Source organism: Pleurodeles waltl, chromosome 3_1, assembly GCF_031143425.1.
Source record: "Pleurodeles waltl isolate 20211129_DDA chromosome 3_1, aPleWal1.hap1.20221129, whole genome shotgun sequence".
Taxonomy (NCBI): Eukaryota; Metazoa; Chordata; class Amphibia; order Caudata; family Salamandridae; genus Pleurodeles; species Pleurodeles waltl.
The window spans coordinates 256,928,667-256,953,291 of record NC_090440.1 but is presented as its reverse complement, the minus strand read 5'-3'; the positions used below and the strand labels follow the sequence as shown (position 1 = coordinate 256,953,291).

The 24,625-nt window shown below is 43.3% G+C and overlaps 1 protein-coding gene across 1 annotated transcript in view; it reads left to right on the top strand.

Moving 5' to 3' along the window:
- The window catches only part of TSPAN3 (tetraspanin 3), a 111,450-nt gene extending 88,710 nt beyond the window's left edge, over positions 1–22,740 (top strand). Inside the window, exons 6-7 of the mRNA XM_069222344.1 lie at positions 1,479–1,562; positions 21,702–22,740. Of these exons, the coding sequence (XP_069078445.1) occupies positions 1,479–1,562; positions 21,702–21,794 (177 nt within the window). The 3' untranslated portion in view covers positions 21,795–22,740. The remainder of the gene's footprint in view (positions 1–1,478; positions 1,563–21,701) is intronic.
- Positions 22,741–24,625: the final 1,885 nt, after the last annotated feature.

The window sequence follows — 24,625 nt, the reverse complement described above, 5'->3', positions numbered from 1 at the left end:
TCCACTTCCCCCTCACAGCTTCTCTTGCCTCATCTTACTTCTCTCCCTGACATCCATTATTCACTCCCCATTTCTTCTCTTCTTGCATTCCAGCATCACTTCATGCACTCACATGTCCCTCTTCCCCTTCTACGTCTCGTTTGCTTACCACTGCTTTCAGTTCTTGTACAGCTTCGACACTAATACAACTTTTGCTTCTGCTTCATAGGCTAGTTTCCATTAGACACTTTCCGTGAAAGATTCTTAGAAGATTCATAATATCACTTAAATGTTTCACTCAATCTGGCAATACCCATTAGTCATAGAATAATCTGTGTTTACAGCCTTCGTCAAAAGCCCTAGAATTTTGCTCCTCATCGCTTAAACTATAGTCCATAGTCATTATTTTTTATAGAGCAAAGATCAGCGGTACCTGCCTCTACACCTTCCCTTCCCACGCTGCACCTCTTGCTCCTGTTACATCCTCCACAACCACTCTGCCATGCGTGGGAAATGGCCTTATCTCTTTCTTTATTAGGAATGAAACAAACCTTTTCGAAAGTAAAGTAGCAAAATGATGAACCTCTGCTGGACACGTTTCTTCTTTCCTTCCAACTCCATCTGGACTGTCCGAGCTCTTCCCTGCATCACAGCCTGCAACGTATTCTTCCTTCAAATTCACCACAGTTAGAAAACGCCCTCTACTCTCACACAAAACACTTCTCCCATCTCACTTCTTTCTCTCTAGCTGCTCTCTGGAGCTGATCAACATTCTCTTATCAGCCTATTTATCTTGTGCTTCACCTGACCTTTTCAGCCTTCGCACTTGTAAATCACCAGCCCTTTCAAATCATAACCTGCCTCGCTATTGAACTACACTCTCCTTTCTGGCCCTTGTAACCAACGCCTTACATCAGCAGCTATCCTCGTTGACAATTTATTGAACCCCTCCCCTTTGACCAGATTCTGTCCTTTATCCTAACTGGCAAAAGCAGTTCAGCTGCTGATGTTCAACCAACTAGCTACATAAATGTTGCTAACCTGCTCAAACCTTTCCAATTCAGCTATCTCCAACTCCATTTGATGGTGAAGATTTACACATGTTCTTTTTCATACCTACCTACCACAGTCACCTCTTTCACTGAGCCTCAGTGACCACTCAGCCATTTGGGCAGTCCTCGATCTCTTAGTCATTGCTGTGCCACCACTGGAGTCATGTTTACACTGCTGCACATTTGGCCAGGCTGGTCAGTTGCCATAGGTGTTCTGTCTCTTGTAAATAATGTCTCTACATTAGAGTTGATTTTAGGTAGCACGAAATGTATCAAGCTTAGACTTCAGGAACAATGTTGACACGTTGCCTAAGATTTCTTCTTAGGCCTCTACCCTCAGTAGCACTACCCATTTTTTGCACTGACTTCACGTTTAAACGATTGATTTCATGGAATCGCAGAGTTTCAAATGCGTGTTCAGAAATGTGTTTTCCTTGTGGATTACAGGGGTGTGAAGCTCTGGTTGTGAAAAAGCTGCAGGAAATCATGATGTATGTCATCTGGGCCGCGTTGGCTTTTGCTGCTATTCAGGTAAGACCGACATTGTGTTTTTCTGATATGACACTAAAAATCTGTCACATTGAGTAAAAGCTTCATTTTAAGATTGGCAAAATTGACGTTAAATTCTGGCAGATTTTACCCTTAGTACATCCTCTGGTAATAATGTGGCATATTACCAGAAAATCAAGTTTTAAACATTGTCCATCAAGAATATCGAAGCCAGAATAACACCTACTTAAATATAATGAGGTAAATACTTTTTATTTCGATATTTATTCGCCATATATGGCCATGAAAGAAAGACACATGACATAAAAAAACAAACTGAAGATACAAGTAACTGTTAAAAATTCATAGAAAACTATAAAAGCAATTTGCAGTTGAAACAGCATTGTCAGCCATGGAGGTCGTGTAGAATAACAACCAAGAGACCAGGTATTACTTTAACTGATGCCAAAGATGAGGTAAGTACTTCTCTCCACTGCTACATATCTTGATGGTATATACATTTTCCACGTACGTAGTAAATTTCCACTTTCCTTTATTTACGTAGCTTCATGATATTTTGGTAGTCTATATTCTGGCTACGTTACCTTTGCAATACAGTTATGTTGGTACTTCATATCATGACGTCCTAACACTATCTATACTACTGATGCCCCAGTGCTATTAATAGTACTAATGTCCTAATGCTAGGAATACTACTGCCCTCCAGCTGGATAAAAGTTCCTCCTTTTAGAAACTTTGCTCTGTAACGGTAATGAGGGTGAGCGGGAGAGCGCGAGAGCTTACTTTAGGACGAGGCCGCAGTTGAAGCCAACTACAGGATCTAAAAAAGAAGAGAGAGACTTTTATCAGCTGATAAACTGAGTTCGAAGAGGGTGGAAGCTGACCATATGCTCATCCTTCTTTTATTAGACAAAACAGTTTCCATTCTTTAAAAAAGATACCAGACGTTCTTGGTCGGCTAATAGCGACCTTGAGGTGTCTCTGGCTGGAAGGCAGGGGGCGGGTGGGGAATTGGGGAGAAGGGGTGCAGATTGTGTGGGTCCTTCTGTGCAGTGAATCGGATGACGGGATAGAGAGTTAAATAAAAAAGTAGTCCTCTCGCCAGGGTGACACCTATGTGGAAGAAGGGTAGAAGTATGCCATTGATTAAGACTGCTTGGAAGCCAGTATAGGCTTTAACACCCTTACACTACCTCTCAAAACAATTAACCAGCTGGGTTCTAGTTTTCGTCCTTTTAGTGGGCCCTTCAGAAAATATTTAGACTAGGTACTTGTTTGTACTTGTTTTATCTTGAACACTACATTTACGTTTTGTGGCACCCTGTCTTATACTGTGTATAATACAAATTTAAAATGAAGACTTGCGGATTCACATTGCTTTCTATCGCAGTGCACCATAAATTCTCTAATCACTATTCACCATAGTGCCACCTAGGATTCAATTATTTGACTCTATGGTTACGCTAACAAAAACTGCAGTGATAAAATGAACCAATTGAGTCATAACGTAAACAGTGTGTTTCTTACATATTAGTTTAGCCTCGACCCTGCACCCTCTAACCCCTCTACATTACACTCAAGAGCACAGTTCTCATTCTCCATTATGTACTTCAACTGCTGCATTAAGTGAAATAAGCAACAGAATTTAAGTGAAATAAGCAACAGATCTTGCTTTTTAATTTTTGATGTCAATACAGACTAATTCATTTTCCCAATGTTTCATGCCGATGTTGTTCAGCTTTGCCAAAACAAAGGAAATAAATGCTTGTTGCTACATGTGGGCACATATAGCACAGCGGGATTGCTTCCTTTTCTTTTCCTTTTCTGTTTTTTACTGCTCAAAGAGGGCTCATGTCAATCTTGAACCGGTATATAAACAAGGAAGTTAAATGTGCGCCAAATCATGATTTTAACAAGCATTGCAAAGCCAATAGGTCTGACTTATGAATGCTCTTATCAAGCCAAACATAAAACGTAATGTCAATGTCTGCCCTCCTCCCATTTCCACTGCCGCCAGAGAAAAACACTATAAACTATCTAGTTATCTAAGACACTTAAATAGTATTGCAATGGTATGTTGTGCCCCTGAAAGTTCATGGGCAGGCAGCTGGTTAAATAAATGAAATTATCACAGGTGTGTGTGTGTGTGTGTGTGTGCGTATGTGTGTGTGTGTGTATGTGTGGTGGGTGGGAGGGGGCAAGCCCTTCTTTTGTGGAAGCAAACACCTTCTGCCCATTAAAACATGTACTCTCAGCTCCCAACATGGTGGCAGAGTCAAATCTCCTTTTCTGGTGAATCTCACTTAATTGTCTGGCGAAAGGTGGCTGTCACACCAGCTCATTAAGAAGGAGTATTCCAGCAGCAACTTGTGTAATTTGGGCCCCGCAAAAAATACAATTAAAATCAAAAAATGTAATCAAAATAAAACAAGCAATGGCAAAGCCAATAGGTCATGCCTATGCAAGAGCTATTGGCTTTGCCAATGTGCTTTAGCCAGGTTTTTTTACCAGCATGGATGCTAATCAGCATGGCTAAAAGTTAGTGGCATAGAGGAGAGTAGTGTCGAGTGTTGCAGAGTGGAATGGCAAAGAGTGTAGTAGAGTGTAGTGGCAGAGTGTTATTTATTGGAGTGGTGTAGTGTGGAGTCGAATAGAGTGGCATAGATTGTGCATTGGTGTAGAGTGTTGCAGAGTATAGTGGCTTAGAGTGCAGTGGTATCGAATTCAGTGTCATACAATGCAGCATCGTAGAATGAAGCGGCATAGATTAGAATAGAGCATGGTAGAGTGGAGTGGCGTAGAGTTAAGCAATGCAGAGGGTAGTGGCCTAGTTGAGCAGCATAGAGTGCAGTGGCGTAGAGTGCAGAGTAGAGTCAAGTGGCATAAAGTACAGTGGCATAAGGTGCAGAGTAGAGTCGAGTGGCATATAGTTGCTCAGAGTAGAGTATAGTGCTGTAGAGTGCAGTGACATAATGGAATAGTGCAGAGTAGAGTGGCAGAGAGTGCAGAGTAGAATGACCGAGTGCAGTGGAGTACAGTGGCGTAAAGTGCAGTGACACAGAGTGCAGTTGTTTAGAGTGCATTAGCAGAGAGTCCAATGGTTAAGAGTTGAGTGACGTAGAGTGCATTTAAATAGTGAAGTGGCGCAGAGTGGAGTAGGGTGCAGTGGCCTAGAGTGCAGTGGTGTAGAGTAGATTAGAGTGGCGTACAGTGGATTAGCGTATAGTGCAGGGGCATAGAGTTGAATGTTAGAGTAAAGTGCATTAGCGTAGAGTGCAGGGCAGCAGAGTGGCGTAGAGTACAATGCCGTAGAGTGGAGTTGTGCAGAGTAGATTGGTGTGGCCCGAACTGCAGTGGTATAGAAGTGGTATAGAGCGCATTGGCAAAACGTGCATTGGCATAGAGTAGAGTGGTACAGGATAGAGTAGAGTGGAATAGCATGAGGTAGAGTGGAGTGGTGCAGAGTGTAGTAGCATTGAGTGGTGTGGTGTGGTGCAGAGTAGAGTGGTGTTGTGCAGAGTAGAGTGGAGTGTTCATGGTGTTGTAGCCATTAAAGGGAACACATTTTCATTTGAAATGACCATCATATTTGCATTTTATTAATAAAGCTATATATACGGTGCACAGGCGAAAATTGGTGAAAAATGCATCACCTAGTTTGATCATATTTAAGTATTTGCTTCGAACACACTATAGAAATAACAAAGTGTGCTTCATTTGTGCGTTCATAATTCTTATATATTCTGAAATGCTTACACAGTACATGTAAATGCTGTGTGCTAGAAAAACAACTTTTTCCTATCCCCCAGTATTCAGCAAGATTGTCACATAAATCCTCTCACTTTTAAGTCGGAGAAAGAAAAGTAAACAGGCACCCTTGGAAGAAAGTGCCTGTCATTTGACCTTTGTCTTTGGAGGCACAGCAAATATGAGGAGACAAGAACAAGATTTAAAGGCCCGTTAACAGAAAGTGAGTTTGTGGAAGAATACAGAAAACCCATTTTAGACAGCGGAAGGGACAAACAGAGCCTCCTTTCAAAAGCAGACTAAAATTGAAGTGTGGTAATTCTTCTTGTAAATGTCTGTGATGGCAAGGGCATTCCCCAAGTGCATTGCAGCACTCCAGTTTGCCTTGGTCATGTAAACTAGAAAGTGGACAGACTGATATCATTCCTTTGAAGAGAGACCCAACCCAGCATCAGGTGAGTCCAGCCTCCTAGCATCCTGTAGGTCCATGTATTTGTTGTGGTCATTATAGAGTGAGCCAACTCGTCCCCATCCTCACTAATGTTGTCTTCATATGGCAGGCTCTGATCAGAGTCTAAGCCAAACAAATTGGTGTAATGTCTTTGTGCGGTGGTGAAATCATGTCGTAGTCAAATGGATTAAGTATAGGCTGTGGCATCCCTGCCTGTTTTAGTGGGTGACAGCCCTTGACCCTGGAAAATTAGGAAGGAAATCTCTTCATATAGTGAAGAAAGGAGCAGAGCCCCAGATACACATCTGAAGGCACAGTAAGAAAGGTACTGATGTGACATGTGGGGCGCTTTGATGCAACTCTGTTCATCACTTTCAGACTGAAATGGTATTGATGTAGATTTGCACAGCGACACTTATGGCTGGCAAGAGCACTGCTTTTGAGTTTTCTGGAGCCAGTATGACACCTGGGGAAATTCACAAGGTGAGAAATCGGAAGTTAGAAGTAGTGATGAGAAAGTGAGCAGTGGAAGGACACCAGTAGAGAGGCGATAATGCACGGAAGACACAAACACAAGAATGACAAGTTTACCCATTGAATAATAAGCAAGCCAATAAGAGCGACAGGAAAACCAACCAAATGGTAAGCAATGGGCAGGCTTTAACCTCATTGTAAATTCTTAATAAGATGACAATATGTATTTTGCACCCAACACTTTGTGCTGATTTAAGCTTACATTAATCAAGCTTTGTTTACTTTTAGTTGAATGTATACAGCAAACTGGATACTTCGTTTTTTAACTGTCTTGTCTACCACTTCAAAGAATGTGCTCCAAATATACAGTGAAAGTAATTCTAATGTATATTCTATGATAAAATTAATCTCCTCCTTTATGAGATTACTTTCCTTGTTCACCCAAAATCGAGAGACTGATATATATGGAGTGTCTCATTGATCAATATAAGATTGCGGTAGATCATATGAAACTTTGGATGCCTCTGAAGTCCCAGAACCTTTGCTATTGTCGGTTCGGCAGTTGCTCTTGAAACCTCAAAAAGGTGAAGATGAATCTCAAGTTGTGACTGACTTTGACCTGTGAAGTTGACCTAAAGCAGGAATATTTGAAATTGAATAAAGTGTTTCCTTCCTCTGAGGTAGTGGCCTGAATACATCTTTCCTGTATCATATGCTTATATTACAGTACTCTAGGATAGTACACCAGTAGGGCTCCATCATGGCTTGAATGTCTCACCCACTACCTTCGCACATGGTGACTGGGGTATGGAGTGAAAGAAATTGGAGGTCTTCAGCTAGTATTGCAATCTAGGAGCCTCAGATCGAAAGCAGACTAACATTGAAGTTTTGTAGTGCCATTCATACAGGTCTGTGATGCCCAGGTCATCCCGCAAGTGCCTTGCAGCGCTACAGATTGCTTTAGTCATGTACACTAGAAGGTGGACAGACTGATATGATTCCTTTAGAGAGAAGACACCACTGTCTTAGGAAGTCATGTCCCACAGAATTTCCCTAGATGGAATTAGCCCCAGAACCAGCATTTTCATTTTCTTTTACAGTTAGTCTCTAGTTGATGCACATTTCATGATTAATTACTGGGGTGGCTATGTTGCATGGTTGTCTGGTTTATGAGCCTCGTCTGTATACTTCCAGTAGACAACCTTTATCTGGGCAAATGGAACAAAGCTGTTGATTTGATCGAAACATTAAATGCACTAAATGAATTTTGGTCAACATTTACGTTGGCTGCAAAGAATGTCCTGATAATTTGGTCAGTTACAATCACGATGTGCTGAGCAAAAACCTGCATTCCAAGCAGTCTCCTTTGTACGCCGTCAAAATTGGTTCACCCCTAGAGAACTCTGAGAGGCTCCCATGGATCACTTTGCTATACACCCTGGGGCAACTTTGATCAACGCTTGAGAACACAGCCTCTGCAGCACTTATTCAGGGAAGATCTGAAATTGTTCCAGAGCAGTGAGTGCAGTCATAGCACAGTGAGGTGTGCCACCTCCCTTTCCAAACGCCACCATTCTCTTTATATAGCAATGGGATGGGTCGCTCATTAAATGTTAAGACCTGGCATCATCTAAATTCATGAAGGAGGTAAAGAACATCCGACTGTAAAGCCCCGACAGCTGCAGTCGCCCACCACTTGCTGATTTAGTTCGAGGCCTTTCTTCTCTGTCCTGTGTGCACTCCACTCAGAAGGCTGGGGAAGGCAGCTGCTGTTACTGCACACCCATGTACTGTACTTAACCTTTGAACACACCAGGCATGCAGAGGTATACAGATAGCCTATTGTAGACAAATAGTATGTTGCCCATGAAAAGAGTGACTGGTCAAATAGAGACGTGGGAAGGGACACCTAGATGCTGACAGAACACAAAGATAGCCGCATAAAGAAACCTGAGTAGTATAGAGAGAAACATGAGGGTGTAGAGAGCTCTTAGAATTTTATCAGAGGCAGACTAGCTGCGAGAGGGATCTAGTTTCTGTGCATACAGTAGAGCCAGGATTTGAAATTGCGGTTGTATTGCTTTTACCAAACTACACATACAAGGCTTGGTATTTATTGCTTGATATTTTGGCAGCTACTTCACAAACATGGGGAATAGCACAGATGCATTGAAAAGCACACTTTATTTAAAGGACTTCATTGCTAGTCCTAGTTTTTAAGGTCGAGCCTTCGAGGGCATGCTCTAGTGCTTCTGAGACCATTGTGTGCAGTAAATGGCTTGGAGCCCACCTGTTGCTTACCATTTGTTGGTTTGCGTTACACTGCTTTACAGCCTCATAATTCGTCTATGCAGGCCTGCATCATTTCCATTCCTCTGTGTGGAGCAGGGACCTAGCACTGATTGATTCACTTTAATGGGTGTCTCTCCACTGCTCCTGATGTGAGTAAGGTACTATTTTTTTTTTTTTTTTTAACTTCTAATGCCCTGCTAAGAGAAGGCTTGTGACTAGCAAAAACATGCCTAGCAGGAAAAACACAATTGCACAGGTTTTATACTTTATATGTAACTGTTATATTTTTCCAAATCGTTTTTTCTCACTTTGCACTCATATTTTCTTTTGTTTTTGCCCATTGGTGCTGTTCTCAAAATATGAAAATTATTTTGTTCTAAATATTGCAAAGAAACATTGTTTCTTTATTATGTGTAATTTCTGAAATGATGCTTTAACACATAATAGTGCAATATGCCCCACTCCAATCTGCCTCACTTCAAAACAATATGCCCCTCTCTAATCCAAAACAATATGCACCCATTCCCATCTACCTCACTTCAATCTGCCCCACTCCAATCCAGAACAATCTGCTCCACTCTAATCCAAAACAGTCTGCCCCACTCCAAAAGATTCTGCCTCACTCCAAAAGATTCTGCCTCGCTGCAGTCTGCTGCACTCCAACCCAAAACAGTCTTCCCCTCTCTAACCTGTCTCACTACAATGTGCACCACCTTAATCCAAAACAATTTGCTCCACTCCAATCTGCCCCACCCCAATCCAATCTACTCCATTGTAAATCACCCTACACCAATCCACCATAATCCACTCCACTACAATCCAGTCAACTTCACCCATCCAATCCACCCCATTCCGGCCTAGTCAAGTCTACCCCATTCCAATCCAATACACCTCACCCCAGTGCAATCCACACCACCCCAGTCTGCTTCAGTCCTATCCACCCCACCCCACCCCACCCCACCCCATCCCAGTTCCATTCAGCCAACCCACTCCAATCCACCCTACTCCAATGTAATCCACCCACCACAATCCAATCCATCCCATTCCACTCCAGTTAAGTCTACCCCACTCTAATTAACTCTATTCCTGTCCAATCTACTCCTCTCCAATCCAATCTCCAATACAGCACACTCTATCCCAATCCATTCTACCCCACGCTATCCCAGTTCCATCCACCCCACTCCATCCCAGTTCCATTCAGCCAACCCGGTTCAATCCACCCCACAACAGTCCACTCCAGCCCTACTTTCATCGACCCCATTCCAATCCAGTCCACACCACTCCAATCCAGTGACTCCAGTGTACCCCACTGCAATCCAATCCACCGACTCCAGTCAAGTCTAATCCACCCCACCCCAATCCACCCCATCTCAGCCCGATCACTCCAATCCACCCAAATCCAATCTAATCCACCCCACACAAATCCACCTCAGCCCATTTCAATCTACCCCACATTACCCCAGTCCTCCACTCCACTACCTCAATCCACTCCCTCAAGCCACTCCACCCTGCTCCACTTTGTCACACTTTGCCACTGAACTCTACTCAACTGTACGACACTCTGCTCCCCCACACCACGCCACTAACTTTTAGCCATGTTGAATTGGCAGCCACACTGGGGTACAACATGGCAAAACACATTGCCAAAGCCAATAGCGCTTGTATAGGTGAGACCTATTGGCTTTGCCAATGCTTGTTTACTCTTTCTCATGCTGGTTCAAGTGAAAAATAGAAACACTGCTCTTATGTCATTTACAGATCATCTGCATAAAGTAACCTTGAGGATACATTAAATGCTGCACGCACAACTATACAAATTAGAACAACTCCATTCTATAATCAGACTTGTGTACAAGGTTTCTTTTGTACAATGTCCAAAGAAAATATGCAGGTGGGCAGATTGCAAACTTGTTCACTGTGACTTGATTTACAAGAATCATTGAAATAAAGATATTTTAGCCATGTTTACAAGTCTTGCCCAATCGAACTACATGAACACATTATTTGTTGGCAGATTTATGCGCTAGTTTCGAAGAGCTCCTTCATCTTATGTACCTGCGCAATTTCCCATCTTTGAAACCGGGATTAACATTGTCCACCTCATGGATTCTTCACAAGTATTAACGTGCCAAGCTAACGTATTATTGTAGTGAACCGTTCCTTTTACTCTGGTGAACAGTTCATTTTACTATGGTGGGCAGTTGTATTTACTAAAAAATATCGGTTTACCTCATGTGGCCTAAATTGTGCACTTGTATTAAGTTGAAAAGTGAACTACAAAATAGCCGTGGCAGTATGTCAGCTATAAATTGCTAGAGCTTTTAAAATTGCCAAGTGTGAATAAAGCACCAGGCATGGCGTTCGTGGTGTGACTGAAACAGAGAATTCGAGGGGCTTACAGAGCCTGTGCAATAGCCATATTTTCCTTTTCTGTTCTGAATGTTTGTTGTACCGAAGTGAAGGAGCCAGGTAAAATCACATGAGCTTTGCTAATGATAAAATATTTTTGGCTAGTGTTAGTTATCCTCTTGTAACCCGTTTCCCACCTAGGGACTTTAAGTAAGCGAGGCGCTGTACCCCTTTTAATCCCTCATAACTGAATTATAAACACGTACACATGCTATCCTTCTTTCCAAATGCACCGGTTATCTGATAGCTATTGGTCCTAGTCACTTCCCTTTTGATGACTCTTGCCTTAAGACAACAGGTCGTCTGGTAATTCATTGCACTTTTTATGAGCTGCAACAACATGGTATGTCGATTTGAAGCTAGGGGTTCTCTCTTTTGTGTGGTTTGTAGTAGAGTTAACCAAGCAGGATTGTCAGCCGTCTTTTCTTAATGACTGTTTCATTGAGGAGCAGCATGAGATTATCAGAAGTACCAGTGCTACTAGTAGAGAACTATCTCTGCAGCCCATTTAAGCAAGCATTGTAAAAGCCAATAAGTCTTGCCTTTTAGGATTGCCAGCACTTTGTCAAATGTTTTGTTGAATTTATTTATTTAGCGCAGATATACCAAAAGCTCTTGGCACTACAGGGCCTAACTTCATAACTTTGCCCAAAAGAGCAAACCGTTAAAAGAAGAGCCTTAAGAGAAGAGTTAATGCTTAAAAAATGTCAGGCTTTTCCTAAATTAAATGAAACAAGATTCTGAACAAGGTCCAATGGCAGTGGATTCGAACTCTTGAGTGAGGCGACTGAGAGTGTATGTATAAGGTGATGTTGAAATACTTTACCCTTAGAGGCTAGGTAGATTGTGTTGCCATAATCCAATCTAGACTGCATTAAATGTTGATTACTGTCAGGTGGATATAAGAGTCGAGAAAGGAGAAATTAATTTTAAAAATGTCAAATGGAAGAAACTGCTGGTGACCTTGGTGGCGTGATGCTCAAGTGTGAGTGGATAGTCTAAAATGATGCAGAGGTTCCTCACAGTATTAAAAGGCAAGAGGCCTGGTCCCATAATAGAGGCCCAGTGGATGTTATTCCACGTATCTGAATTTGAAGGAGTGAGCAGTAATTCAGTTTTAAAAAGTTGGTGGGCATGCTTCAACCAGTGATCCCTAAATTATTACTTGTTGTGACTTGATTGTCACTTAGATATGATTTCATAGAGAAAATGTGATTGTGACAAGGATTTGTCTTGTCCGCATAAGTAGAGAATTATGCCCACTGCAGATGAAGTAAATTGACTAGGGAATATATGCTTATATTAAATTGCAGCAATGAAAGATTAAAACTCTTTGGAACACCACTCTTCAAGGGTCTTTGTTGTGAGGAGGACGGAGTGTGGGACACAGATTGCTTTCTCTGTCAGGATTGAATTAAATTCGGAACTAAACCAGGGAACTCCATCTCCCCAAGATTTTAATGATAATGTTGTGGTCAGTGAAGTCAAAACAAGTCTGCATCTTATAGTACTAATGCCCCGACATCACTGTTGCCCACCAACCTACTTATACTGCCTAAATAACAGCTGATTCCATAATGTGGTAGAGTAAACATCCTGCCTGAAAGACATCAGTCTGTTTTCTGCATAGGTCCCTTTAATCACTGCTCATTCCCACTCTTTCATACTATGCCAAGAGATTGAGACGTGCCAAAAGGTCTCCTTTAAAGTAAAGATAGTTGTTTCATGGCTTGCGAAGGGCATAGATAGTTTGTCCTAGTTTAGCAGGAAGTCTGGTTTATTAGATTATGTCAGTCAATTGTGTGATTGGCTTACAAGTAAAGTAATTTGCCTACGCAAGTTGCAGGGATCCTCTACCATAATATTCCTAGGGTGACAGATTGCGTCCCTGATTTATTTCTTTTTTTGTGTGATTTTCTTCCTCAAAAAGAGAACAGAATCTCACATAATTGCCTAAAAGGAGGATTGACAGAGTGGTAGATCATGGTGTCTGATGGTCTCATGGTGAGAAACAGCTCTTTTTGTCAGATGGTGTACCAATGTAATACTTTGTGGGAAATGTGCAGTTTTTTTTTAGCCTTATGAATTTGTTTGATAATAGACAAGCGTGTTCTCTTCTGGACCATCCCAAGAATAACCTAATAATAGAAATTTAAAGTCTGCCACCCTTTTTAATGCACACTTACAGAACAGAGCATGATGCATAGCAGCATCTTCAGAAAATATTTTACAAGTCACTAGCAACAGAGAACGTAGCAGAGCAAACACAGCAGGAAGTGAATCTAACCATGCACATGAAGTAAGCCTTACAGAAATACCTCTGCGTGCAGTAAGGACCTCGGAAGCTAAGCTAACCCCCACTATAAGCTGGAGTAAACAAAAACACAAGCCAAACTGCCTTAAAAGAAAGGTCACTGAAGTCAAGAGAAGCTGGATCTCATCATTGCAGTGCATATTGAGAGAAACCATTGTGCATGAATGGATATACATTGTCTCTTCCAGCAAACAGAGACGCTTAGGCCAGGCTGAAGTCACAAAGGTAGAAGAAATCCTTTGTAAAAGCATACACTTCTGTGCAAGGGACAGTGTGTAACAGAAGCATTACTTCATTTGCACAGTGAAAGCGCCACATCAGAAACAGTAGGGTGAGAACAAAAACAAAACATGCACTTCCATGAAGTTTTGTAATCAAAAGACAAAAGTAGTTTCCTCAGTATAGGCAGTGGAACGATACAAGTCATCCAGTGATGAGGATGGTAAAAAAGCTATGGTTTAGGGGACAGACAAACGCAAGAAGAGCAAGGATAGACATTGAATAAGAAGTAAGCAAATTAGATTGACAAGGAGGCACCCAGTGGTTGGCAACGGGCTCACCAAAGTCCGCTGTAAGAATTGGTATTGTACAAAAGAATCTTTTGACATCATACAGCTAAAGCTATTAGTAGGTGAGACCAAGAGATTTAATTATGCTTTATTCATTGCATATTGCATTATTTTGTTATGTTTACTCTACTGGTTTTGAATATGAAAAGAAAATTACACAAAACCTGTATGCCAAGGATTTAAAATTCTGCAAAGGATAACATGCAATTTGTGTCACAAAACCTGTAGTGTCTGCGATTGATTAAATACATGCTAACATAATTTTAGTTAGTGGGTAAACTGTGCGTTTAAGAAGAGTACCATAGTACATTGTTCTCACATCATAATCTTTGATTGCTCACTGGATTCCACAGTTTTCTGCATTATTGTCAGAATACACACTGACATGGAGAAATTGCAAATGCATTTACTTGTCTTACCCTCTAATTCATCGTACTGTCCCGCTTTTCTGCAATGATTCTTTAGGTTGTAATTATTACACATTTGTATTTTTTCAGATGTATTTGCGTTACTACTTTAAGTGGTTTTTCGTGATGATTAATGACCACTAAACTACAGTTTGCGGGTGCAGAAAGTCGCAAATGTGATAATTTGGCCTAGTGCCCCCACTACCCAGTTATTTAATGGCTCCCCAGTTTAGCTCACCTTTTTGCCGAAAAGCCCTGCTTTTTCTCTTTGTTCCTGGGATTGAGAGTGCCTTTTGGTCTGGAATTCCATAAACTGACACCTTCTAAGTATCCTTTAACGTTCTCTCCTTGGCTTCAAGATTAAATAAAGACTAAGTAAGTACTGGAGGTGGAAGGGGATTGAACTCTTATTGTAGGACCAGTTGGTACTTTAGGTCTATTGAGAAGGGGCTCAAAAAGGGGAAGATCTTTGGTTCACCCAGTGACATTGTAGTGGACGCATACTGGAGGTGAACTTTACCTCGTTCTTGATCCAACACAGGCTTTTGGTAGGTGGTGTTTTGTTTATGATCAAAATGAAGGCTGTGAGACAGGAGCACTGCAAGGAAAAGGAGGTCGTCAGGAGAGGCAATGAACCGATTTTCGCATTCGAATAAGTACCTGTTTTATGGGTATGTGGTATACTGTGAACTAGCCTGCTTCATATCTATAAGCGAAGTTGAATCTGGCAACTCAAGCAGCAGGGTCCGAGTGTCTAAATCGAGTCTCTTTAGGACAGTCAGCTTTAACTATGTTTTATCTGAAACATTTTGTCTACAATACAGAGTAACATTTGGTCGAGCCCCCTTGCTCGTGATTAGATGACTTTCTTTTCTTTCTCAGTTTTCTGCTCCTTTATGCAATGGCTTTCATAACTGTTCTTGTTTATCCGGCTTCTGAAACTGTATCGTTCCACTGCGGATGTGAGGCGTTTTAACTTATATATTTTTTTTTACATTTTAATTGACATTTTTTTATTTTTTTTTCCTATTATAGCTGAGAGTCATGGCCTTTTTTTCTGACCTTATCCTGCTCTATCTCTCCACCCCTGGCCCGTCCAGTCATCTCCTACACACCCATGAACCAGCCACTTTATTTTTCATTTTTTTTTTTTTTTTAATTGTTTAAGTTTGGTTTTGACACCTGCAGGCTGCTTGCTTCATTCAGCCCATTTACAGAGCAGTCTTACAATACTATATTAGTTTACCATTTGAAACTGCCCATCTGTCTTCTTTGAATTGTTGAGTATTAGTAAATTATCACCCAAAAAATATTTTCAAGCAGCATGGATGCACATGTGCATGTGATGAAAGCTTGCACTTTAGCTCAGCGGATAGGCTAGTGGTGTTGGTGGCCCAGTGTGTCTGTCGTTCATTTTGTGCTTTGTCTTTGGTAATACTCGGCAAAATCCCACTCAAGTAGGACTCTCGCCTTCGGTAGCAGAAGGCACCGTTTTTTGTTAACTTGGCCCTGTCATTAGCATGGATTTGAAACTGCGATTCTTGATCTACTTGTCGACTCTTTTCAAAGCCTGCCCGCCCTCAGCACTTTGAGATGACCTAGAGTAGCATGAACTATTGCACTAATGTGCCTAGCATAACCTTAACAAAGTGAGCATGTTCTGCTTTGGTATTTCTAGTCCTTTCGAACACGAGTATATCTTGCTAACTCGGGCACATTATGTACTGTCCTCTTCTGTGCGCAGTGGAAACGGGTTCATGTTACAGCTGTTTTTGTTGTCTAATGGCAGGCACAATAAATATTTTAGCATGTTATGGATCGGCTCGGAGGCCTTCCCACACAGTCCCTTTATCAGTTTTCCCTGGTCTGATTACCAGAGGCTATGCCAGACTAAACTTGGCGTAATGACAATTCTCTCGAGTTATCTTTCATTTTACCAGTTACTATGAACTGATCGCGGTCTCTAAAGCTGCCTGAAATCTGCTCGGAGCTTTCCTCAGCCTCATCCCCTTTGTACAAGGGTCGGACTGGCCTATTGGGCAATCACACAGTGCCTATGGGCTGATCGTGTGCGTTCTCTTTTTAGCCATTTGTAGGCACAAATACGCATACAAGTTTAAAGTGTCCTGACTTGCAAATGTGGGCCACTCTTGTTTTTTGTTATCTGTTTCGCTAATTGGGGGTACTTTTATTTTGATGCCCGGGCCTTTTCTTTTTCCTAGTTCGACCCTGCTCTGTACTTTGTTCTTAAGTCTTCTTTTTCTGCTCACAGAACTAGGACCAGTCTTTGCCTTGATCCTAGCCAAATGATTTAAGTAGGGGTGCTCTTAATTGGTGGAGTGCATGTGTTCTGTGTTGTCAATAGTGTCTTGGGAGCTGGTGGTGACTTTGATGGTGTCCCTGTGTAGGATGGCGATGCCACCACCTGGCCTGTTGAGGCGGTCTTTGCGTAGGAGTTTGTATCCCTTGGGGATGGCGATGGCTATGTCTGGTTCCGAGGAGGGGTTGGTCCAGGTTTCAGTGAGGAAGGCGATGTCAGGTGAGTGTGATGTGCTGAGGTCCCAGAGTTCTATGACATGTTTGTGAAGGGAGCGGGTGTTGTGGAGCAGGCAGTTGAGGTGGTTGTGGTGGGTGGTGTTGCTGTGGTGCATGAGGGTGTTGCTGGGTGTGTTCTGGTTGTGGGGTAGTGTGCGGCGGGGCTGGTTGGTGGGGGTGGGGGCAGAGCAGGTGAGTATTGTGTTGGGGGTGTTGTGTTTGTTGTTGGGGGGGGGGGTCGTCGCTATGGTTGGTGTGAGGGATGAGGAGCAGGAGAAATGACAGGTGAGGCAGGTGAAGGGACCATGAGTGTGTGTGGGGCTGGAAAGGGTGCAGGTGGGGCGAGGGCCTGGGTTGAGTGAGTGGAGGGTGTGGGGGGAGTAGGTTTGTCTGAGAAGGCCAGGGGGACTGGCGCTGGGCATGGTCTTGGCGCGGATGGGCACAGGCGGGCTTGCCTTTGGTGCGCCTTCGGCACGCCAGCGGCGCATTCCGTGCCGCGGCTGCCATAAATGGGTGGGGAGGGAGTGGCAGCTGGGAGGAGGTAGGGCTGGACGAATGCGAAGGCAGGGGGTGTGGGGCCAGAGGGGACGCAGCGGCTGGGGTTTTAACAAAGGAGGAATGGACGGTGAGGAGTGGGGGAGAGGCGGGAGGGGCAGCAGGGGACGCAGCGGTTGGGGTTTCAACAAAGGAGGAATGGACGGTGAGGAGGGGGGGAGGCGGGAGGAGCCGCAAGGGACGCAGCGGCTGGGGTTTTAACAAAGGAGGAATGGACGGTGAGGAGGAGGGGGGAGGCGGGATGGGACGCAGCAGCTGGGGTTTTAACAAAGGAGGAATTGACGGTGAGGAGGAGGGGGAGGCGGGAGGGGACGCAGCAGCTGGGGTTTTAACAAAGGAGGAATGGGCGGTGAGGAGGGGGAGGCGGGAGGGGCCGCAGGGGACGCAGCGGCTGGGGTTTTAACAAAGGAGGAATGGACTGTGAGGAGGAGGGGGGAGGCGGGAGGGGCCTCAGGGGATGCATCAGCTGGGGATTTTAACTAGTAAGGAACGGACAATAAGGAGGTGGCGCTGGGCGGCGGAGCGGTGAGCGACCTGCCTGCAGAAGCAGGGTCAAGGCTGTCATTATTCTGTCCCTCTAGTGCAGAGGTCTTCAAACATTTTGATGCCGGGATCCTTTCTCAAAATTTTTAGACTTGGGGACCCCCTTCGGGGGAAAAAACCTTTAGAACCTGGTACTCCTTATCATCGACAATCATAAATGCCCTCAATTCCCACTGCAAAACATTTTTACAGTGAAGAAATGCTAATAAACAGTGTTTAGCAAACCAAAGGTCAGTGAGTGTGGTGGAGTGGTCAAAGGTGTGGCTAAAAACAAAGGTCCCCATTTATGAGGAATTCGCGTAGGGAGCACCTCAAGTCTTCTTGCTACACTGCCCTTTACCAATATAAAAAGGCAGGAATGGACCGTATTCATGAAATACAGTATATTTCTGTCCTTTCCCCCTGTGCTGGCTCACAAATTGCTGCCTATCACCAATGTAGGTAGGATTGTTTTTGTGCAGGATAGTGCACCTCCCTGTATAAAAACAATCCTGAGAGGCATTTTCCTCTTTCTATGTGTGCTGCAGAATGCAACACACATGGAAAGAGCAAAAAATTAGGCAAAATGAAAACATTTCTCCTTATTACGTCTGCTCTGGGGAGGCATAAGGTTTTGGCGCTGCTCCAGTTTGTGATTTTGAAAAGCTGGACCACTGTCAAAATCAATGGGTGTCGCGTGGGAATAGCCACCACGGCGCCCGTGGCACTCCCCCACGGTGCAGAGTAAGGCAATGCAGCGGCTTGCGCTGTGTTGCCTTACTCCATATCTGAGAGGCCATGCAAAGACACGTAGGGTGACTTTGCATTGCCTCATAGATATGATTGAGAGGCTTGTGCTGCTGGAGCATCTGAAAAAGTGATGCTCCGTGTTGAAACCCTTTCATAAATAAGCCCCAAAATATTCTTACATTTTTTATTTATTTAAAAAAATAAAAATGTAGGTCTTTCACCGTCAGTTAGCTACATATAAAATAACAGCCCGCCTAAATCAAAAATAAATAAAAGAAAGTTGTTACTCAGAGGGAAATGCACTGTAGTGCGTTATAAAACCTCTATTAGTGTACTGTAGATGTCTGTGCGAAACCGGAGAGGACAGAAAGCACTATGAATATGTAAGTCATTTTTTTATATTTGCATTACACGCAGTATAAAATAGACTACTACAGAATGTGCAAAATGTCTTACCATAAAATAGTGCTTCCAGAATATAGATTTTAATAAAACACAGACCATGCGTAATACAATTATTTTTACATAACTGTTCTTTCAACACCCCCTTAGGGGTAGTAAACACTATGTAAATACTATTACAATTAAAAGCACAACACTTCCCAGTTCATTTGTTAACTTTCACTACCACTCAAAAAAAAAAAAATCTTTTTCATTACAAAGCTTCCAGTGATTTGATAATACGGGCTCCCAAGCATCCTTTACATTTGCAGATTAATCGGTAGTGCATATTTGCAGTTCTTTCAGGCAAGCAGGCATCCTGGCAAGAACGCTTCTGTTGATGTCTGCCCCCTCACTCAGATTCTCTTAGCAGGAGACTCACTGAAGGACAATTCAGCTGAAGCTTTTTAAATTATCTAAATTAGTCGCCCCAGGACGGTTGTTGTTTTCCAAAACTAGGAGTTTTGGATTCGAGGCAGAAGTGGCTGAGGAATGCACACCCCAATTCGGATGACTCCAGGGCCCCCACTGGGGTCGCGACCCACAGTTTGAAGGTCTAGAACATTTCTCCCTTGTGTTTCTTCATGCATTCCTTTCTGTATCATTCACTTCTTTGAAGTCAAAAACGTTGAAGGCCTTTCATCTGCATCAGTGACCATGACTTCAGCGTTAAGTGGCAAAAGGTCAGTGAGCTCTTTTCTGCAAGTTTCGCGGGTACAGAGGGGCATCTGTCACTTCTGAGTGCTTCGGTAGTTAGTCTGAGTAGCTGGCCATTGCTCGTGAGAGCTGCGTAGGAGAACTAGAACCTGCAGTTTACAGGTTGTCAACCTCGATTCTCCGGATGGGGCAGTTATCGAGTACTCTACTTCCTTAAGGAGATTTCCTACACTAAAATCAACAATATTTGATATAATGTATAGATTCCTTGTTCGAGGAGCAGCTGAGCAATTCTGAACCCCACCGTAAGAGGCAACAGAGTCCAAAACTGTCCTAACCAAGACTGGATCACTGTTCACCACTGCCTTGGAGCTTTTTAAGTGCTGGACCTTGGAAGAGTTAAAGAGCATACCCTAATATGAGAATGTGTGCTGTGTAATACCATTAGCATACTTAATAACCTTGTCATTCCTTTGTGTGATTCAGTAGCCCTTCATCTTGTTGAGCCTTCCCATATTACAGGATCCTGAATGGTTGGTGGAGGATGGCCTATATTGTTAGCACTTCAAGATTAAGGCTAATTAATTTAGTTCTACTTATCAGTTATGAGGTTTTCTCTATGTACCCCTTAGTACGTGGGTGGGATTGGGGTGGATTAGATTGGATTGGGGTGGGTGGTTTGGGTTGGAGTGATGGGGTGGATTGGAGTAGGGTGGACTGGGGTGGATTGGAGTGGACTGAAGTGTGGTGGATTGGATTATAGTGGGTTATATTGGATTGGATTGAAGTGAGGTGGATTGTATTGGAGAGGGGCAGAATGAAATGGATTGGACTGGGGCAGATTGTTTTGGATTGGAGTGGTGGTGGGGGCGTATTGAAGTGGTGGTGGGGTGGATTCGGGAGTAGGTGGGATTGAGGGTAGATGGGGTTGGTGTGAGGTGGATTGAAGTGGGGCATATTATTTGAGATTGGAGTGGGGCAGGTTGGAATGGGACAGATTGTTTTGGACTGGAGTGCAGCAGATTGCAGTGGGGCAGATTGTTGTGGAGTAGATGGAAGTGGGGCAGATTGTTGTGGACTGGAATGGAGTAGATGGAAGTGGGGCAGATTGTTTTGGATTGGAGTGGGGCAGATTGTTTTGGATTGGATTGGGGCAGATTGGATTGGATTGGGGCAGATTGTTTTGTATTGGGAGAAAGCTGCTGTTTCAGTCTGTTAATGCACCAGTGTGCACAAACAACAACAAAGGAGAGACGAGGACACACCTGGGTCTTCCAGGGGATACTCCTCTCCTCCTCGTCCGACGGCTACATTACTAAGGGGTGACCCTGCTCAGAGTCCATCGCGGCCCACCCCTGCTAATGTCTGGCATCTCATGCACCCCCGCCAATGAACGGCAGCAACACAAAATGGGTGCTGATTGCCGCAGGATGGACATGTGAATGTGCAACATGGGCCACCCCCATACAAGCATGGACTGTGGGAACTGCACCCACATAGAGGAACACCTGAACTCAGGCCAGGGCCGTAGGCAGCATAAAAAAGCTGCAGTTTCAGATCTCGTGTGCACCGGCCTACCCTGTGTGCACTGCATACGGGACAGGCTGGTGCACAAGAGTCCTCAAACGGCTGCTTTCACTGCCTACAGCCTTCTCCTGAATGTACCCGATCTCAGAAAAGCTAAGCAGGGTTGAGCCTGGCTGATCAGGCCCGACCCTGCTTAGCGCTTCCGAAATTGGGCGAATTCAGGACTCTGCGGGTCACAGAACGCCGCCTCTGCGAAGTTTTTTCTCAACTCTGTGGAATTCCTCGGAGTCGGTCTCCGTGAACTCCGCCCAGGCCTAATTGATGTTCCCATTTGTCATAGCTGTTTCATTAGCTCTTTGGTCTGTCCTCTAAGCAAGCTCCAGTCTCTCAATTATTGTAAATGGAGAACAAAGTACAGATATTGATTATATATAATTTGTACCCATCATATGTGATCTCCCACTAGTATGGTCCTTTCACATACTAATAGTTTCCTTTTTTCTCCTGCAGCTATTAGGTATGCTCTGTGCCTGCATAGTGTTGTGCAGGCGGAGTCGCGATCCGGCCTACGAACTTCTCATCACTGGAGGAACCTATGCATAGAGGATTCTGTACATGGAAGCTTTTCGTCTTTGTTTTTGGACGGTGAAGAGGGCTGGCCTGCTGCAGTAGCTTTCCTTTGTGTTGGCCAATTGCTGAAGTCCTCCTTGCACACATTAAGATGGTGGTCACTTTTATGGGTAATGGGCAAATTTGGTAATCTGTGTGCGCCTATATAAACTGCCCGAGATTTCCCTATTCACATTCTCCTCTAGAACCTTTGTAACATAGACATTAGTTTCTAATCCCAGGGTTGAGATGCAAAACCGAGTCACGTGGGTAATATAAAAGCATAGCGAGCATGCCTAAATTGCCAGGGTATGTCGGAGAATTACCTCTATGATTAATAGAGATGTGAAATCCCTTTAAATATTAAAATGTGCATTTCTTTTATTTATTTTTTGGGCCACTGTTGCCATAAATGACATCATTTCCGAATTTCATTACGTTCAGCATCAGATGTTAAAAATTAAATTTCATTTTCACAAGTATGTTACTGACTCCTAAATATGAGGTGGGTGGGCGAAGGATACAAGGGAGGAATGGGGGGGGGGGATATTAAGGGAAAAAATGGGGAGGGAGCTGATGGAAAGTCCATTAAAGGCAAAGAATCGGATTTAATAACTACTGCTGACACCCAAAAATTTATGGATTTGAATCATGTAAATTTAAGCATTCTGAGAATCAAAGACTGGATTTTTCAACTTTTTAGTGTTTGTAAAATACAAGCTGGCTTTCAGAAGTATAACGTATGCACTACTGTTCTATATTTAATGACTTAGTTCCGTTTTTGTTTCTGTGTAGCGCTGTTTTGAGTGAACTTTGTTTTATTGTAGTTCTTCAATTTGATTTGAAAATAATGTAGCCTGTGTGGAACAGCAATGAATATGTGGAAATACACCCTTTTGTAAATAGTAAACCCAATTCAATAAAATATCTGTACAACCTACTTGAAAGTATGCTCTTGTTATTTTGTTGGATTAGGCGCATGGCAGTTAGTCATAAACGTTTTTACACTGCAGTTAGTGTTGTTAAATTCATAAAGTGCTGTATTATAAATTAGTTTACTATCCCATGGTTTCCACTTTGTTTCACTGAGTTGCCTTCGCGGCCGCACCCGTGTTGGTCACTCGGGTTTCTGTGGTAACCCAAGCGTTTCCAAGAGATGTGGAACAAATGACTTGCTTCGTACTAGTGATTACATTAGCAAGACTGATGTTGAGAGAATTACTCAAGTGCTAACCATAACAATGAATTAAAAAGACCGAAGTGTGATTAAAGTTATTTCCCTATAACACTTTGGAAAGAAGACTAACTACATAAATGCCTTGGCAAAGTTTTGATGTAAGACTCGTTACAGGCTCACAACAGCTGCAGTGCTGGTGGGCGGGAGAAGACAGTCTCTGCCACATCAAAATCTTGGAGCTCAAAGTGATTTTCAAATGCTGGTTTTGGCCTATTTCCCCATTAACCCCAATCCCCCACCCCCCAGGGATCTTGCGGATCCAAAATGGAAATTCTGAGGTGCGCAAATATGCTTTTTTGGCGGGATTTTATTTTGCCTTTGTATCTTGGTTTAGCATAGTTTACAGACCCCCTCCCTTCAGTCTCCTGCCATTAATCCACCCTGTAATTGCCATCAACCTCTTCTACCTTCACCACCATCCTCCTTGCCATCACCACACCCAGCAAGCACCTCCACTTCCAATACACTCCTGATATCCTCTTTCTCTGCCACCACCATCACATTGTCCCCTTACTTTAACAGAACTGTTATGTCACCACTCTCGCTTACCATCACCCTTTCCTCCCCCTGATCTGCCATCACCCTGTCCCTTCTCTTCCATCACCCTCATGCACGTAACTGGACTATGAAAGTATAGTGTATTGACTTGAAAATAAACCATGAGGTGAAGGTGACTGCTTTTGTGCATCAGGAGAACCCTGCGCTGCCTACATCATATCATAATAAACGTTACCCATTATGTATTTTTTATATCATGTAATTTAAAAAACATGTTTATTTCTATTGGGTGAAGATCAGTAACTACCTTAAATTACCACCTACTCACAAATTACGGTCCATAATGCACTGGTATGGTGTAATTCCTGTAAAAGGTGGACTTTGCAATGTTGCTCGTGAAATAGCCATTGCTAAAATATGATACTTGATAATTTAAGTGCCTGCAGCTCCTGAACCCAGCCACCAGTGTGCGTCAGAGCGAACCGGGCCCAAGAGTACAAGTGTCCAGTATTCTGATGGAGGGGGAGCGGTGCAGATGGACGGATACCAGAGGCACTAAAACAGTTGCAGGCCACGAACCTTTCAGTTCTCGTATCTCGTCGTTGCATTTGCACAGTTCCTTGTGGAGAATTCTCTGAGAGAGGAAATTGCTAGCAGCATTGGTGCACGAGCCTTATAAATATTAATGCAGATCACATACACATTCATGCTGTGCAGGGTGTTGTTTAACGTCACACCTGCGAAAAAGTGATTGGTTTAGAAAGCCTGGCTAATGGCGGGAAGGTGTGCTTCTGGCGTAGTAGGCTCTAGAACGGACACAGCACATTAAATTGTTCAAACAACTGACACAGAACACCTGCTAATTTGGAAACGTGTATTTAAACAAGAATAATGTATTAGCTAGGTCGTAAAAGTCAATGTCACGTTCGCAACCTCAAAGAATCTTCCTGGTTTGGCGCCTCTTGCTACTCCTCTCAACACACCGCTATAATGAAAAGACAGCGGCCCTGCACAAAAAAAGAAACAGGAAGGATTATAACTTTCTCTGTTTTGAGTGTCACCTAAGAATAGGGGTGTGAAGGAGCACAGG